The 18631-nt window shown below is 40.6% G+C and overlaps 1 protein-coding gene across 2 annotated transcripts in view; it reads right to left on the minus strand.

Annotated features, from left to right (window-relative positions):
- The window catches only part of SHISA9 (shisa family member 9), a 323373-nt gene that overhangs the window by 34926 nt on the left and 269816 nt on the right, over positions 1-18631 (minus strand). For both annotated transcript variants that reach the window (XM_059716286.1, XM_059716285.1), the window contains exon 3: positions 2107-2262. In XM_059716286.1, the coding sequence (XP_059572269.1) occupies positions 2107-2262 (156 nt within the window). The remainder of the gene's footprint in view (positions 1-2106; positions 2263-18631) is intronic.

Genomic DNA, 18631 nt, shown 5'->3' on the forward strand with positions numbered 1-18631 from the left:
GAATATCTTCCAGGAATAATATAACCATTCCCAGAACCTTGTGCAATACATTTTTTGTAATAACCTGTCCCTAATAACTGAAGCTAAGCTGATACTTTAAAAAATCAAGACTGGTTCTTGTGCATGTGAGAGTAGAGCTCATTTTTAAATCTTTACCTCCTATTTTATTGCACTTAAATTATGTTTAGCTACAAGGGTTGGCACTTTATAAACAGGCAGTTTAAAGATAGGTTTATGTCAAAGCCATAATGATTCCCTCATGGCAAGGCACCGCTGGTTTGAAGGCAGATGAATTTGTCAAACTACTCTTCCCATTCTAGGTATATTCACCCAGAACTGTGAAGGAAAACAATGTTCCTGATTATGCCTGCTATGCAAGGACCTACTTTCAGATTTTAAAAGTGTTAACTAAAGCAAACTTGTTTAAAAATAAAATGGAAACCTGAGGCATATATACACATACATTTGTCTGCTCTGACGTGAGCTGATGCGCCCAGCACTGTGTCGCATGTATGTGTAAAAAATGGCGAAATGCCACGTCAGTGCTGAGAAAATGGTGGCAGTGCACTTTTGAACTAAAATACCTTTGATGTGTCTTAATTCAAAAGTGCACCGCCACCATTTTCTCGGTGCTGACACATTGTTATGACATTCTTAGGATTTTCCAGGCGTAGAATCTAATTTTGCCGTTTACACAAATGCGTGTGTTGCAGGTCCAGTGCTGCAGCATGACCATGTGTACCAATGCCCCTGCATTTGAGGAGGAACTTCTGAGGGGGCATCTAAACTCCAAGGCCTTGGGGCTTGCACCTAGGATGCATGCCATGGATTTGGGAGTATCTGAAGCCCCAGGCTGAAAAGTCTTGGAGGTAGGATACTTGTCAGTGGTAGCATCACACAGACTTGAACAATTAAGCGCTGCTCAGTCAGTAGAATTCAGAACTGATTTCGGTAATTGGCTTGAGATACAATTTAAGAACAAAAAAAAAAGTTTTGGGCAGGCCATTTTTGCCCATGTAAAAGGAATTCTTCTGGCATGGTGACTGATAGATTCAGGGTAAGAATATTCTCAGGTGTTCCACTGTTAGTTTGAGCTAGCTAGCTAGCTAGCTAGCTAGCTATGTGAAAACAGGATCTATGATGCTGTTCTAAATTTAGGGGGAAATGGTATTATTTTCACTATGTGTATGCTGGACAAGCTTGGTAGAAAGCTAAGACAGAGCTGAACCCCTAGTTTATTATTGTTGTTGTTGTTGTTGTTGTTGTCGTTGTCTAAACAAGGACAGATATTATAAAGTGAGAAAAGCTTCAGCTCCGTAAGTGCTCTGCTATGGGTTTTAAAGTTCTTAAAATGTACTAAGGATTTCACTTCCATAATGGAAGGGTACACTGTAAATTTCACTCCTCATTGTTCCTCCTCCAACAAAACTGCTTTTTCAAGAACTGGTTTTTTTTCATTTTTTAAAGGAAAGAAATATAAAATTAATCAGTCACACTAACAGCAAAAAGCCATGAGGGAGTCTGCATTAGGAATCTGAGAAGTGCACTTCTGAGATGGTTAAAAGCATAAGGCCTCATGATACAACTAGGTCATGCACCAGTAGCGTACTGATGTACACCTCTACAACAAAGGCCATTCTTTTTTGCAGTTGCAAACAGAAAGCACCTAGATTGTAGACTCTAATGTTGCACAGACATACATGTCATTTTTGTACAAAGCATCATTTTTAAAACTATATTTCTGGTTAATTGCACACTACCTGTTCAGAGCGTAATTAATTGATCTGCATGTGCAAATCCAGGGTTTCTGAATGCAGTAAAGGTTTACCAACTGAATATATGATGTGCATATATGTGTCCTTGGAGTATTTAAATCTGCAATTCTTAGATGTAATTTCACAATCCCTAATTGGTAAGTAATATCCATGTTAATTTATAGAATACATTCCCAGTTGAATTCCAATAGAATTTGAGCCATTCTGCTACTGTAACTAAGCAGACCAAAATGCATGGTTTTTCTTTTACTTGGAAGCTGAATGTTACTTGACACTGGAGTATGAAATATCCTAAACAAAATGAAGAACATACAATATTTTTCTTGCTTACCAACTGCCTTTAGGGAAGCATACTTGTTAAGCTCCTTGCCTGGGGGCTGTTGTTCATAAGGATTTGTGATCTGCCCCATGTTGGGATATGAATGCGGATGTGACATCTGAGGGAGGAGAGGAGAAGTTGGTACCACATTATTCATCTGTGATGCATCTGTATTAAGAAAAGAAAAAAGAGAGTTGTTAAAAAAATCAGCTTCCAGGTTTTATTATTGTACATTACAAGCAAAATTGAATGCATCAGGAGACTTCATTAAAAAACTAGTGTCTACCACCACAAATCTTGCAACCTTTAGAATACATCCAACCAAACCTACCCCAATAAACTATAGCTACAAACAGACATTGCTCTTATTGAGGGAGAAAATGTTTTCTCCTGGGACAAAGTGCAGTGTTCAGACAGCCTTCTCACTTGGCATAGGATAAAGCCCCGAAAAGATTCATGGGATAAGAGGTATTAACAGTTTGTCCTGCATTATCACAAAGGACGTCTAAATGGTTATCCCATGATATCATTGTTAGACACCCCTCTTGCATTGCCTCTCCAGCTGTCAACTTGTCAATGCCAAAATGGTTTGCCACGGACCACAGGTAGTCTAGGGTTGCTTCCATATAGTGCTGGCAGTGCATTTCTCCAAGCATAAGGATGCCCACATTGCCACTGCTTCCCACTGTATTTGTGGGGCAAGCTCAGTGCAGATCTTCGTGAAGGTACCCTTTAACATGTGGAAGTTTGCACACTACAGCTCATCATTCCCAGCAGCCATTAGGATCCACTCCCACCAATCACTGCTCATCTCCCTGGCCCATGAACGCTGCATGCCCATGGAGGCTGGGGGCGGGGGAGGCACCGCAAGCTCCTGCACACAGCGGCGGCACTGTTGGCAGCGGGAGCATGGTGGTGGTGAGCAACGAGCTCCCGCAGGCAGCCACGGAGCTGTTGGCGGCAGGGAGGAGGGTGGTGAGGGCTAACCAGTAGTCAGCAACCACCCGCAAATGCTGCCACCAGTGGCGGCCAGTGGCAATCGCAGACCATCTGCTGACACCGCCTGTGATGTTGACGGCAGGGGGTGGGGGGTAGGGGGATAACTGGTGACCGGCAGCACCTTTTCACAGGGGTGCACCACCATGCTCAGGGAGTGCACGTGCACCCATGTGCACCTCCTACGTGTCACCAGTGCCCTGGCCCAGAATCACTGCTCCACAGTTTGCAGCTCCTCCCACACCTGCCTGGCCACAATATGTTGACCTGTAGCTGCAAGGGGATGACCATATCCAGAGCCATAGCAGTTAACAGGGGTGGAAGAACAGATGTAGTAGACATACAGGCGGGTGGTCAGGGGCACCAGCTGCATAGTGAACCACATGAAAATTTGTCCCCAGAAATGTTGCCACACACAGTTTGAACATCCAGTGGGCTGTTTGCTCAGTTAGGGGAACCTTCAGAAATTTGACCAGTGTGAGGCATGCTGGGATGTGTGATGTCTCTGGCCACCTGCTGACAGAAGAGCAGCAGTACCTTTGGCCACTCTTTCAACCCCAGTGGAAGTGTAACTTGTACATATGCCACCCCTGTGACTTCTCCATGCCAGAACAAGTTGTGGCACAACCAGTCCCCCAACAAATGCAACATCTGCTTATAGTCTATGTGATTAAAGTCTGAGGATCTGTTAGAGCAGCATATGATAAGAGAACAGATATTTGGATGAATGTAATAGAACCGGGAGCCTTCTTATCGGGATGGTTTCACCCTGCTTAATTTGGATCAGCGTAGTGAATTTTTTAATTCAGAATAAGCTGCGCAGCTGTTTGCTGGGGCTTTTACTTCCCAGGATACTTCTTCTCCATGCATCTAGAGCCAACCAGAAGTCTTGCGTTGCTGGCTGGAGAAGTGGTACCCTTTGAAATGGTAGTGTAAGAGCAGTGTTGTTGCTGTGATGATCTAGAAAGTATGTGAGAGACAAGGATTTCTTAGGGTGATATCTTTTATTGGACCAATTATGATTCAATAAGCTATAATCCAATTAAAGATATCACCCTAAGAAATCCTTGCCTCTTGTACCCTTTGAAATAAAGCCACATAAAACAGCACGAGGCCCTCAGTGGCCATGTACAGCCCTTTTGCTGTGGCTCTATACCCCAATTATTTCACACACTCTCATCTTCACAGTAAGGTAGGGACTCTAATTCTGAAAAGTATTTAGGTTCTGCTGTACTCTGTTTTGTTTTCCCTTACCCCAAAGCTGTTGTAATATAAAGGCAAAGTTGGCTGCAACACTAACTCTGTGGTTTTATAGTAATTAACATATGGGCCAAAATTTACATCTGGCTCCATCTCCAACTTGAACCTCAACATTCAATAGTATTTGAATCTGGGCCTTTGGTTCACTTCTGTTTTTAACAGATGATAAGGCCTAGGAATGATACACCACATTTGCCCAAATATAAGATGACCCTGATTATAAGATAATACCCCTATAATTAGATTCTATATCTGGAAAGCTTATAAATTTGTTATAATTTTCCATGTATAGAATCTAATTATTGGAGGGTTGCCCTAATTTTGTCCCCTTCCTACCACTACAGCAGGGAAAATAAATCTGGGTGAGTCAGGTGGCCCTGTTGCCATCTGGTCCCCCTCCTCCCCTCTGCTTCTTCCCCCTACAGCCCCTTCAGTTCCTCCTCCCTGCCCCCAACCCTACTGTCAGACCCCATTCTCCCTCAGGACATGGAAGTGAGGGGTAAATTTGAAAACACTGATGGATGAGTTGATACGTTTTATCCCTTTTAAAAAAAAAATGATGCAAGTTTTAGCACATGTACTTCACAAACATACTTCTAAGCAGCACTTTTGTACCTAATTATATAGAGGACAAACTACCTACTTATATAGAGGACAAACTATGCATGATATATTAGTTCAAAGCCATGTAGTTCCTTGGGCTGGGCCCCAGCAGAGTCAACAGTGTTCAAACCATGGTGATGCCGTGGCTCAGCACTGCCCAGTATGTGTGTGCACTCCAGATACCCCCCTCCTCCCAAAGTTTCTACACACTAAATAGTCCCCCCCACACACATTCATGGCTAGAACCAGGTATTCTAGTAATGAGTCTTGGGATCCTCCAAAATGTATAGGCAGATGAGGCACAGGGCAGTGTTTTACATTCATGCTCAGTGTCGGCTGCATTTAAATCAACTTTATAGTTGATTTCCGGTACTAAACACATGTTGCTTTTGGCAGCAGTTTAATAATAGACAGTTCACTGAATGTGATTTTCCTTGTATGCAATTGTAATATGAGGGGCTTTTTCCCCATGCTGACTGGGGAGACCTTATCTTATATTCAGGTAAATATAGTAATTCTAAAAGTAGATATTTCTATAAATGTCAGAAGCCATTTGTATTTTTCCCCTTAAACATACTAGACATTATACTTGCAGAGCAAGTTAACATATAGTGTAGTAGACACCTCTAAAAACAGAAGCTGGTCAGCACTGTCACATATCAAAAATACATTTATATTCCTTGTCTAACTATATGAGGATATACAGCTGGAATTTTTTTCCCCAAAATATACTGTACTTTTATGATTTGACCATACAGTAATCTATTTCATCATCATTGTTGTTTCTAATCAGATGATTCAGAACGATGCGTTTCTTCCAATAAGCAAACACACATTTCTAAGCGCTCAGCATCCCCTTTTGGTAGTCCTCAAGGAGCCTGGATGATGCTCTCCTTGCCACCACATGCAGCTCTTCCCGGAGCCGCATATTATCTACTACTGGGCAGCAGGGTCTGCATGGGTCACAAGTACCCTGAGGACCCCTGCCTACTGCTACTGCTGCCGCTGGCAGTGGGGGCTGTGTGCCATAGGGGGAGTGTGTGGAGGTGTCCCCATGCCCCCCACCTTCTCTTTCACCCATACCCTGCCTGCCTGAGCTGCATGTTCCCACTGTCCCCCTGGGCATGGGCTCCATGCTCCTGCCAGCCCCAACTCCGTACTACCTGCCCCCACCCAGCTGCAGCTCTCCCTGTCTGAACTGCTTCCCTACCTGCTGCCCAGAGCAACTGCTGCAGCAGGGAGGTGAGGAGGAGCCACTTTATCTTTAAAATTCAAGATATTAAAAAGTGTTTTCCCTTCCTGAATTGAATGAAGAAAAAAAGTCTCCATAATTTTCACAAACCCAATTTCCAAAAATTTCAGATCTAGTCAATCAAAATATTTCATTCCAATTTTGATCATTTTATTACTGTAAATTAGCACATGTTGGACACTTCTACACGTGCATATTAATGCACAGCAATAAACTTGGGCACATATTGCACCAGAGTTTATTGCTTCTGGGCACTGTGCTTACACACATGGGGAGGGCTGATTAGGGAGAAGAGCCCCCCCCCCCCCCCCCCAGCATGGACCAGAGCCCCCCTCCCCACCCCACAGGACAACCATCCCAGCATGGCCCTGTTAAGATAAAGGGGGCAGAGAGAAGGGTTATTTCCTCCCTCCATCCCTTCTGGCCTACAGCTGGGGTCTGCCAGCCCCAGGAGCCACTGCTGCAGCCCTCTCCCCTCTGCTCCCTGGCAGACAGGCACCCTGCCTACTTTGCCTTAATGGGGCCATGCCAGCTGGTATCTTGCCATGTCCTGTCCCTGTTGGGTTAGAGAACAGAGGGGTGGGGCCAGCCCTGCTCTGGAGCAGAGAGCACAGCCCAGCCCAGACAGCATGCTGGGATGCTGGAGGACTCTAGTTTAACTTAAACCAGGAAGAGGTCTGGGACAGACATTGCATAAACTGATTTGAGCTCAATCAGGTAAGTTTCATACTGTATTCAACCCAGTTTATCTCAAAGCCCGTTTCAGCCATTTTGAAACTGGTTTATGCGCACTGAATGTCTGTTGTATTACAGGTTTAAACCAGTTTCTGATCACTTTAAACCAGTTTATGTGTAATGTCTGTCCTTAGCCAAGCTGACTCCAAGTGGGTTTAGATGGGAATGATTAAAATGTTGGTAACCAGTCTATCCTAGAATTTCCACAATTGCTATCACAGGTGGACTTGCAATTGGGGATAATTCAAAAAGCTATCTAGATAAGGCAGAAGTTGCTACAGGCCTCTGTCTAGCTTTCACATCCATCAGGCTTGTCACAGTTCTTTGAACATTTTTAAAAGTTTTTAAAGAGGTAAAAACACTGCAAATGTAAAGTAAAAATGCTTTTTTCCATGTGTACCCTGCTATGAAAGTCCCACTTCAGACTCAGTCTATTATTATCAGCATTAATTTTGCTGCTTTGGGGGGGAGGGGCGCTTTTATGTCCATAATATCTCTGACTTCAGTTTTGCTGTTTTTTGTTTACAGCCATGCAGTATTCTAAATGATGAATTTCAAGTCAGTTAATGATAAAAAAACCTCTTTCTTGTCTGTGCTATGAACACAATGAACTACAGTTGTAAAACAAGTCATCACGTGGAAAGCCAGATTCTAGGTTATATATTCAATGAGCCATTAACGCAAAAGTAAATTAAGCAAAAATCCATTACTGAGTCTGCAAAAATCTGCTACTTAAAAACAGTATATTAAAATAGAAGTGTGAGAGAGATTCACATGTATAAAAGCCTCCCCACTAGACTAGATCCCCAGAATGTGTTTTGGAACTATTAATTCAACATATTCACTTGTCCTATCATTTTTTAGTACCATTTCCTAATCTAAAAACCACTATAAGTCATAACCATACCATTTGCATTTTTTATGTTGCTATATTGTATATTGAAATATAATTCAAGCCCAATTCCCTTCTGTATTTTCTTAGCGTTTAGATAAACAGTCCCTACTTTGGAAACAGATTATCTTTCTTTCCCCTGAAATGGATGGATGAATACCTCAGTATTAGTATGATATTGGGGAAAATAGAAAGAAGTAGAATTAAGAATGACATGGTGTGAACTCTCCCGTGGATGTATGTGAGTCTAAATCTGGCGATGGGTAGGAGGTACGCATACATTTAAACAGCTAGCATTTTTAAATATGGTTTGCCCTGTCTGCAGCTGGTGAAAGTCTTGCTTAAAGCTGTGAAAATTAAACACACTTGATAACACATTTTCAACCTTGATAGCACAAAACTTCAACCAAAAATTTGACAAAGTTAGATATGGCAGCAATACCAGGAATACTTGCAGGAACAGAAAACTCTGTTTAATCCTGCAATTGAAGCTGGGTGAGAAATGGTTTTACTGTCCTGCCTTAAAATGTTAAGTTTTGTTTTTTTCCCCATTACAGATTGGAATGAAAAGTCAGCCTTCAATTTTTACAAATAAATAACCAAAAAAATAAAAAAAGAAAGAAAGAAAAACAAATCACATTGGGATTATCGAAGCCTTTTGCTTTATTTTGACCTTTCTCTTTTTTAAACTAAGTAGTAGAATTCAGCAAAACTTCTTAATGAGAAGTCACATTGAATGGAAAATTGAGAATTTTTATTTAAAAAATGAAACGGAACATTCTGTGAATTTCAAGCCTATTACAAAACTTCTTTACATAAGAAGATTGAGACACAGGGTTGGTTTTAAGAATTTAGAAGAATTGTAAATGAAAAATTCCCGACTAGCTCTATTCCTCACCTAAATGGCACATTGAACACTTAACATTCATCAGCCACACGTTTTGTCATTGTCATTTGTTGTCATTTTTGTCATTGGCCACATATGTTGGAAGTAGCTGACTTACCAAATAGGAGCAATTTCATAGTTAAGGCTCTGACTGTGGTGATACATTACTTCTGGCATTGGAACTCTGCTCTAATGCCCAGCATGATATGCCCTCTAACCAGCTGCACGGTGTAGCTGCCAATATTTATTTATTTATTTATTTATATTTGAAAAAGCCAAGAATAATATTATCACAAGAAGTCAAAGAGCAATTGCAACGTAATTTCCAGCATGAATAACCTGACCTAGAACCTTTACAGGGATGGTGATGTTTTAAGTGGGAGATGGTCTTTCCTCATAGGTCTTATTGTCTGCCAGAGTTAGAATGTTTGATGTCATGCTGCCATTTGGTCTGGGCTGACTTCAGGCCCGCAAGGGCATGTACAGATTGTAGTGTCATTGTGCAGCCCTTTCCTTCCCCACTGCCAGCACAAGGGAAGGAGCATGCTGGAGTTTGCCAAAACAGAAGGTAGACACTTGCTTGGCAGAATGTGAAACAAACCAGAAGCATCTGAAAAAGTTTCTTTGGATGTAGAAACCTGCTTTGCCTGGTACCTTTCTTAAGAAATGCTAGACATGGGAGTAGTTGGCAGGAGGATCGGTGGTGCCTACTCCCTGCTGTCTACGTCTGAGGAGCAGATCCAGAGCTGAACAGGAAGGGAGGCAGCATTAGTGCCACCTGATAGCCTAGATGAAATGAGGAGAGAGATGTACAAGTAATTCTGTTTCTCAAACAGTCAGCTTTTAGGGATGACCAGTGAGACATACCAGTGCCCCTAGCTGCATCTTGGGCTACTTCAAGAAAGACTCCCAGGGTGTTTTCACACTTTCTGGGGTGACTCTCAGCCCCAGAACCCTCTCTGCCATCTGCTCCTTGACCACTGAGAACATACCGAGATGGTTCAAAGGTCACCTCCCTAACCTATGGTGCCTCAGCCATACCACACCCAGGCCTTGCCACATCTTAACAGAGGGGATTTTGCCAGCTAGACAAAACATGCTTTTGTCTGGTTATGAGCTCATAAAAGATGGATTGCCCCTTCTGGAGAAGAGGTTTGTCTGTGCAGTCATATGCTCTTAAATCACAGTTGCCACTGACAATAAATAGTTATAAAAGATAACAGAAAGATTTATTATAAAAAACAAGAGCAAACATAAGAAGTCAGTAACCATATGTTGAGACACAGACAGGAATATTGGAATAAACAAACAAAAGGAAGTATTGGAACAATAACCTGTTCTTACCCTGCATCTTAAATCCAAGAATGCAGTTTCTACTCAGCTCAACAGGTTAGAAAGCAGCTTCTATCTCTTTCCTGCTAGGGCCTCTTGCAGTTTCTTCTGGAAGCCTACTTTATTCAGACCACTGGCTGAAGACCTTAATGGGCATATCTACATGTGCATTTACATCACATTAAATTTACTGCGGAGTAAACAGAAATAGGCTGGCATCTTAACATGTCCGTGTTAAAGTGCATTAACACTGTGTGTGGTCTGACTTGGGACTAAAGTTAGTCCCAAGTCAGTCCACACACACACTGTCACTGCACAGTAAGGGATCTACATATGCGTTATTACACACTAACTAATCAGGCATAATTATGCAGGTATCAAATTTACTCCCAAGTCAGCGTAAGTTGCCATAGTTACTGAACTATGGGCATGCTACTGGGCATGCACATGTAGGCGTGTGCCTATTCTGCACAGTAGTTTTAGGTTACTGCACAGTAATTTGGGGTACTGTGCAGTAAATGTGCACATGTAGATGTGCCCAGTGTTTCTATATGCCACAGAAAAACTAAAGACCCAAACTTGCTCTGAAGGCAAAGCTTAAATATGGTTTCTTATCTGGCCACATACATACATCACCCACTGGATTCTTGGGGAGTCCACCGTATTTATAACTTCCTGCCATGTTTACCTGACTAAAAGTCTATATTAATCTAATATTCTACAGATACTGTCTCTCACTCAATTTCCCCACTGCGGGAAATGTCCTTCCACCAAGAGCCTGAGTTGCCAGGTGATATTCTTAGAAGTCTCTTCTTTTAAAATGTAACTTTATCATTTTCTGAAATGGCTGGGGTTATGTGCCTCAGAGCAAGTCCATAACAGTGATGAGTAACGAAACTCAAGTCAAAGGTTTAATTCTCATCTTCTTCCAAATATGAATAGGTGAGGAACACTTAAGTTAGTCACTGCCCCACTAAATAGTCTTGGCTAAAATACAAAGATATAGCAAAATTACATTGATATCAAACACTACAATTTGTAGAGACAATAATGATAACGCTAAATACAGATTGGTAGTACCTATATATAGAGACTACAGATCATATCAGTAAAACAAACTCATGCATGACATCCCATGAACCCCTCAAGCATTTTAGGTTCATGACAACTGAAACAGTAGCCTCTCATCTCAGCCCCAAGTGAAAAGTGTCCTGATTAAATCATCGGGTTAGTATCTGAACAGATCTAGAGCTTTTCTAAGTTTGCCACAAGCACTGAACAACTAATACATAAGGCAGAGTTGCACGTGGAAGTGCTTTTGGAGCTGAGGATATTTTTCCTATCCATACTGCTCCTGTGAATTTTTGGATAGTTATAATGTGCAGCATAGTGACAACAATACCAGAACCCACATGCCTACATGTTTTTATAGTTATGCTATACTCTGCTCAGTTAAGGAGGTCTAATTTCTGCCCTGCACTGTTCTACCTTAATGATGGGTGGCCAAGCAATCATTAAACACAAATTAGAAACCAAATACATGCAGTTCTGACACTGATGATGGCTGATGCAGGCATGACAAAAAAAAAGATGTTAGAGCATAACCACTATTTTTCCTACATCAATATCTATTCAACTCACCCAGTTTGTTTATTGGTATCAAGAAGCTGACATTGCTTTTAGGTGTAGGGGAAGAGATGCTAGCACCCTGCTAGCAATAATAGACTTGCTCAATGTTTAAGAGCAAACAATGAACATATGGCCTACCTTGAACCCTCCTAAAGCTCAGCAATAGGTCATTATAAAAATCTGCCTTCTCTTCAATCCTGGAAGAATGAAACCTATTCTTCAGAGTGGCTTGAGGTTTCACTCCTTTCTGTAAGAGTGAAGTCAATGATTCGGTGCTTGGAGACAGGGAAAATGAAAAAAATACATAGGCATAGAATAGAATCTATTAGTAAATGAGCAGTTGCAGACGCAAGAAAAAGAACAAATGAGACAGTCAGCATAATAAGAAAACAAGAAAAGGAGGGGGGGGAGAAAAACAGAAGAAGAATTTGCTATAAAAGCCACCTGCAGGCACACACAATAAAGAAATGAGGACAAGACACACAAAAGGAGACTGGAAAGTCGGGGGGGAGAGAGAGCAGATTCAGAGCAAAATATAATAATAGCTGAGGCTTTTCAGATACTCAGGAGAGAAAGATAAGCCCCAACCCACCCAAAATGGAAAATAACAGCTATAAAAGCAGGATAAGTCTGAGTGATTAAACGAGTTTACAGATACAAACCCACACCACACAGAAACATCTATCTGTCTCTCCTTGTCCTTTTCTGTGTTACACTGTTTCATTTCCCTTATTTGCAAAACTAGTTCAGCCAGTGTTGTCAAACCTACAGCCACTGGGTCACAGGAGTTTAACCCAACAGAAACTACTTTTATGATATTTGTTGCACTGCCAAGGAATGAGTCTGAGGTTAAATGAAAGCTCTGTGGTTATAACATGAGCCCTCTGTCATTTGTTTCTTTTATTGCAAGCCTGACCGGCACATCTTGCCAGGAACATTCCATCCAGTAATCCCTTCTAGACAGGCACATCCATTCTGCACAGCTTGTTTGTTGCCCTCCACACCTGTGGGACTGGGCTTTCTGCCACTAAACTGGTAGGGTTTTGCTTGTTTGTTGAGATGAAAGACATAACTGATTAAACGTAAGAGTTGTATTATATATTGATTAAAACAGTGTTCCCTCCTACCCGCATCCTAGAGCCTGATGTGTGCCAAGTATCAACTCTGCATGCCATTACTTAGGAAATATGGGCCTTCAGCATTTTGCAGCATTAGGCTTCTAGGATCTGATTAGTCCAAGGGTGCCTATACACAAGTGCAGAGACTGCTCCAATGCACTGTAATTACTGAGTCTACTGGAGCATGGCAATTACGTCTCATGTATCAGCATCCCCTCACTTCAAAATGGTAGCGGGAATGCTTGAACTAAAATTTTAAGCGCCCCTGCCACCATTTTGAAGCACAGGGACACTGGTACACGACACACTGTGGTGCTTTAATTCAACCAGCTCTCAGAGCTGCTCTAATTAAAGCACTGCCCCCCAAACCCACCCCTGGAGCCCATGTTAAAGTGCCCTAGTGTGGAGGAGCCTAGTTTTGTGATATCAAGTTTGTTGTTTTGCTTCCATCCGGGGAGGTGTGGGCGTAGACTATCGTTGGTCCTGTGATTTAATTGGCTTCGGAGCCTTTGTCTTCTGTATCCACATATGTATTCTAGATTCCCTGTGCACTGCGTTATACCACTGGACTTGCCCTCTTGCTTGTTGCCTAAGTTTTGTTGCACATAAATATTCTTATTTTCAACATGTTTTTTCAGGTAATTTCTTCACTGGCTTCTTATTTGACAATATATTGGCCTTTATGAACTGTCTTTCTATATATGAAAACAGAATCTTTGCCATAGGTGGCAAATTAATTATTCTCTTAATTATTCTCCAAATGAAGGCGGTGTTATCCTTTCATAGGATAGATGACATTGTAATTTCTCCCAGGGCAAAGGTTAGAAGATTATAGCCTTTCTGTGGTTGCTAAATAGATTAATTCGTAAAGTATAAAGATGCTGTTTTCATGCCAGTTTCCAGAGTGTGAAATGTAAAAGGGCAAGGAGTGATGATATGCTCTTGCTAGCTCTTGCTACCACCCACATTTGTGCCCATTTATCTTCTTTTTTCCTCAAGTGACAATGGTGAGAAATGAATTTAAACTCTCAGTTATACACTCTTTGAGCACTGCAAATGTCTTTAGGTCTGCAAATTCAGGAAGGATAATTTCAGCAAATTTGACTTACAGGCAGAATTGTTGGTAAGAATGTTCTACATATTTTCAGTGAGGTGTCAGTTCTTCTTTAAATCAAGCAATTCTATGCATTCCTAGAGGTACTAACAGCATCATTGAAATGTGCCAAGTAGTTCGGTACTTCATTATCCTCTCTTATTTTGTCTTTTTCAGCAAAAGTTTTCCTGCCAATAATATAATGCCTTCTGCTGTAGAGTGGTAATATCACTCTTATTACAATCTTTGGCATACTTCTAAGACTTTCTTTGCCTTAGTTTTGAGTTTTGAATTTGACTTGGGAGTAAATTGTTAGTTTTATTTTGCCATAATGACCGTGGGCCACCAATGAGTGGAGAGAAGATTTTTATATAGCTTTAATACATATAGAATTTATTTTTACTTGAGCTGTCATCCCACAGGACATCTTATTTAGGTAGCTAGTCAAGTCAAAATAGTATTTAATGAAATGACATTCTGGACAGAAAAAGAATTATACGCGTAAAAACAATACTTGCTGCATCTTACTTTGGAATGTAAAACGTCTCAATTAATTCACCATCACTTCTGGGCACTGGTCAAATACCTCCCAGTTATGCAGAATTGTAAACTCATCACTACTGTGATCAAGCAATAGTCATTATCATTTTACTGTTAGCAGGCTAAAATGAGTCTTTGGGATATGTCTTACTTAAATGCCTGTTCCAGCTAAGCACATTCCAATTTATCCAAATAAGCTGCAGGGGTCATTTTCTGACCTATTACTTCTAGGTATTGGTAATGGAAATGCATGAATGACATCTCTCCCTGGTATTTCCCAGTTCATTTCAATGGAGTTCCACATGGGATAAAGTTATGTTTTCATTTTAATGTGATACTGCAGTATCCAATTATGGGCATATTCTTCCCTGTTCCGCATGTACAAGTCTTATCAATGTCAATGTCATTTTCTCTTCCCTTGGTACCTGTCACATAAGCAAAAACTCAGAGAGAACATTTCACTCTTAAAACAAGTGGAGAATCACCGCTGCATCTTAAAAGAAATAGCCACATTTTGTTAAGTTTTAGGGCATTGAGGAGCAAGACTACAGATTTCTGAAGGTGTGGGAAGTATCTTACTGGTTGGTTTCAAGCTTTTTGCTATGTCTTCTTAAGGAACTACCATGATTCTCCTACTAGTCAGCTAAAAAAATTAGTTTTTAAGAAAATACCCTTGAAACTGAACTATATTGGAATTTTCTGATTGTTTTTCTCTTGGCTCATCAACCCCAAACTGCACAGAAGCATGTATAGCTTTATGTGAGCCATAGCAGCCTGATGTGGTCCTCTTACATAAGATAATTGTAGAGGATTTAACTGGTTAGTTATGATTTTAACCATACTGCCATTATTTCAAGAGGTGTTTAATTCAACATGTTTCCTATTTAGGTAATGTTTTAACCAAATGCAGGGAAATTTCAGGAAATAAATGGGTGAAGGGGAAATCGAACAGAAAACTTTTTAAAAATGAATGCTAGGCTATGGAAAATACCAGGTAAAATCTTCCCTCTTTCACTACTTTTGGCCTCCTTGTTTAATTAGGCATTTAAAGCAACTCTTGATGTATTTCTTAGGAAGTATAGGTAATGCGGCACCTTATACACAGACATTCTGACTTTAAGTTATAATACATTTACCATGCCTAAACTTCCATTAGAGAGTATAAAAGCTCTGTGGCAGTGAAAGACAGCATGTTTGGCAAACTGATATTTGAGGAAGGGGGGCCTACTGAGAACTTCACTTCCTGGGCCTTCTGGTTGCTGTCTTAATAGTTTTTTATTTTAGATTTTTGTCTATTTCTATGGCTGTGTACCTTGGCAGTAGTCATCATGGGCTAGATGAATTCCTTTTACACGTTTCATCCTTATGTAGAAACATATCTTAGGGGAGCTTATATTCAATTTTGGTTACAGGTACACCTTATTTATCTTCTGTCTGGCCAGTAGGTACAAGAGCTGGTAGAAAAAATGGACAGAACATTTTTCATTAAAAAAATTGGTTTTTTATATTTCACCATTTGAAATGGTCACAATTTGTAAATTGTAAAAAAAAAATAAAAAATCACACACTATGGAGTTAGTTGAAAAAACTCAAAACATTCATAGAAATTTTATTCAAGTATTTGCTCCTTTTTTTGGACAAAATGCAGTTTCAAATGAGAAAACATCTTATTAAGAAGTGCTATTTTATATTAGCATTCTAAAAGACTAACTCTTGTAATGATCCTTATGAAACTATAAATAAGGAGATGCAAATGTGAGGGGAAAAAGAAGACCTTTTCCAATTGGTATCTGGAAAGCCCTGTTTCCAGTGGAATATTTTCTCTTTTGCTAAACCTCTGCTCTGCTTCTGTCGGAAATTTTACCATTTCAATCATGTGCCCATTTTTTTCAGCTTTCAAGTTTTAAAGGCAGTTGTGATCATGGTATCTCAACCCCCATGTTATTTTAAGACCCTTTTATTGTGGAACGTTTCTGTGATCAATAAGGTCCATGCACATACATTGATGTCTAGCATAAAGATGACCCAATTCTATTTTGGTGTGCTGCAAAGGCCTCTTGTGGAGGGACAACTTTGCTGGAAAAGGGCAATGATGAACATATGTTTTGATGAATGAGAGGAAAAAACACCCTTCTTTTTAAGGAGAGAGTTTAAATAGCATTATAGATATCTTTTGTCACTTGAAGTTATTGAGATCAAACATCATTGTGTAAGTTCTTTACCAAAAATGCTAATATTCACTAAAGAGACTAGAGAGAATAACTAAAGCTGACAAAATAACTACAGTAGGTTAATTAAAGCACACCAGGAATGCAAAGTAAAATAACTTGGATATATAGAGCTGGCAGGAAGTGACTATTGAAAAATTCCCATCTATTTGGTGATATAAATGAAAGTGGCCACATATGCAGTCAAGTAGGTATGAGCATGCTGGGTGAGAATGGTTGTGCTATGAACAAGGGATAAGATAAGCTTTACTTGGAATTTTCAAATTTTCAGAAGGTGGTTTAATTCATAAATTCCCTAAGCTATTAGTCATGCCTTCCTTTTGTGGCTCATATTTTGCTTCCTTTTCTATAAGATGCACTGCAGAGCCATGCAGCATGACTCAGAGCAGAAAGGCACACATCTCCTTTCTGCCTGATCCGCAAAAGTATGCTTAATACATACAATAGTTACACATACATTTTATAAACTCTCAAGAAGCCCCTTTTAAAATAAGTACTGGGAAGGCTGAAACTGTTAAGTTTCATTTAGACTCAAAAAACTATTATAATATATTATAATACTTCCTATTAAACTAAGCTATGGGTAACTGGAAAAGAAAGTGAGGTATAGAAATCCTCCTTTTAAACTATTTAGACTTCAGGTATTTAGACTTCAGACATACGCTGCACCTAGGATGAAATTGTGCCTTGGAGATTTGCAAACAACACTCATCTATATCTGGGTAAACCGTTATGTAGGTAGAAAGGTAGAGGCTCTGTTCCCTTCTCTTGCTAGGAGGTTTGGGTTTTGCAAAACCCCTAAAACATTTTTAAAGTTTAGAATTTAGGATTTGTTTTAATCCCATAGAACATCATATCCACATATTAAAGGCCAGACAAAATTGTGATCCATAGATCATGGGAGTGAATGGCTGCTACTAAGATCCTTTTTCAGGAGCACATGGTTTCCACAAAGGGGAAAGCAAGTATGCAAAGCCAGATACTCTCTCACTGGTCAGCTCTCAGTAATTCACAGCTTGAAAGAGGAGTAGTGGCTTGTGAGGCCTGTGGCACAACAAGGAGCTCTGTGAGGCAGACTGTTTGGCTGTGTATCACAGGGATGTCAGACTTGTTTGCCTCTCTGGAATGGGTCCAGACTCATCTCCAGTGGTGGGACAAAAAAGCAGCAGCGTTAAGAACTGTGATTGCTTGAGCTGCTGTAGCTGCTCACAAAGCCATGGAGGTTAATACTGGTGTTAGTCATCCTTTTACTGCCAAAACAAGTCCCCAGCAGGTCTTTGTACCCTGAAATTTGGCAGTGGGTCAAGCGATGGCTATGTTAATGGCCGTGATTCCCTGAGCCACTGTGTCAGCTCAGGAAGCCACAGGGATTAATGCCACTACTGCTTACCCTGCCTCTGGCTTCTCAGCCACTCCAAAGATAACATAGCTCCATAGACTGGGTCTGGTCTATGGGATGTATTTGACATCCATAGTCTAACGCAGTATCTCAGATTTGTCTTTGTGGCTGGTTCAAGTCCCAAGCTAGAAGTGTGCTAGATAAGCACAGCATAACTCATAACACATATTCTTACTATAAAGTAGTTTCATGATTCAAAGGATTGTCAAGAGAGTAAAAAGTAAACAAAGTTAGTTGGTACCCATAAATTTTATTTTGCAAGAGGCAAAGTTTTTCCTTGTATGTGAACAGCCCACACAGGCTGATTCTGGTGTAGGTACTAAAAAGGCCTAAAAGATTTCTGAATCCCTATTGCACAGGTTTATTTTTGACACTACAAGAAATCTTTCTACCTTGTTCATCCCCCTGCAAAATTATATTTTCCTTTATGGTTAGTTTGGGAAAAAAATCTGCATTCCCCCTCCCCCCATGCCCACCCCCCCTTCCCGGCTGTTGCCCTCTGGTGGTAGATGCAGGTACAGAAAGGCTGCCATACCTAAATAAGAGACCTTTCTTCAAACATCAGTTCACAGGG

The sequence above is a fragment of the Alligator mississippiensis genome, chromosome 13 (genome assembly GCF_030867095.1).
Source record: "Alligator mississippiensis isolate rAllMis1 chromosome 13, rAllMis1, whole genome shotgun sequence".
Classification (NCBI taxonomy): domain Eukaryota; kingdom Metazoa; phylum Chordata; order Crocodylia; family Alligatoridae; genus Alligator; species Alligator mississippiensis.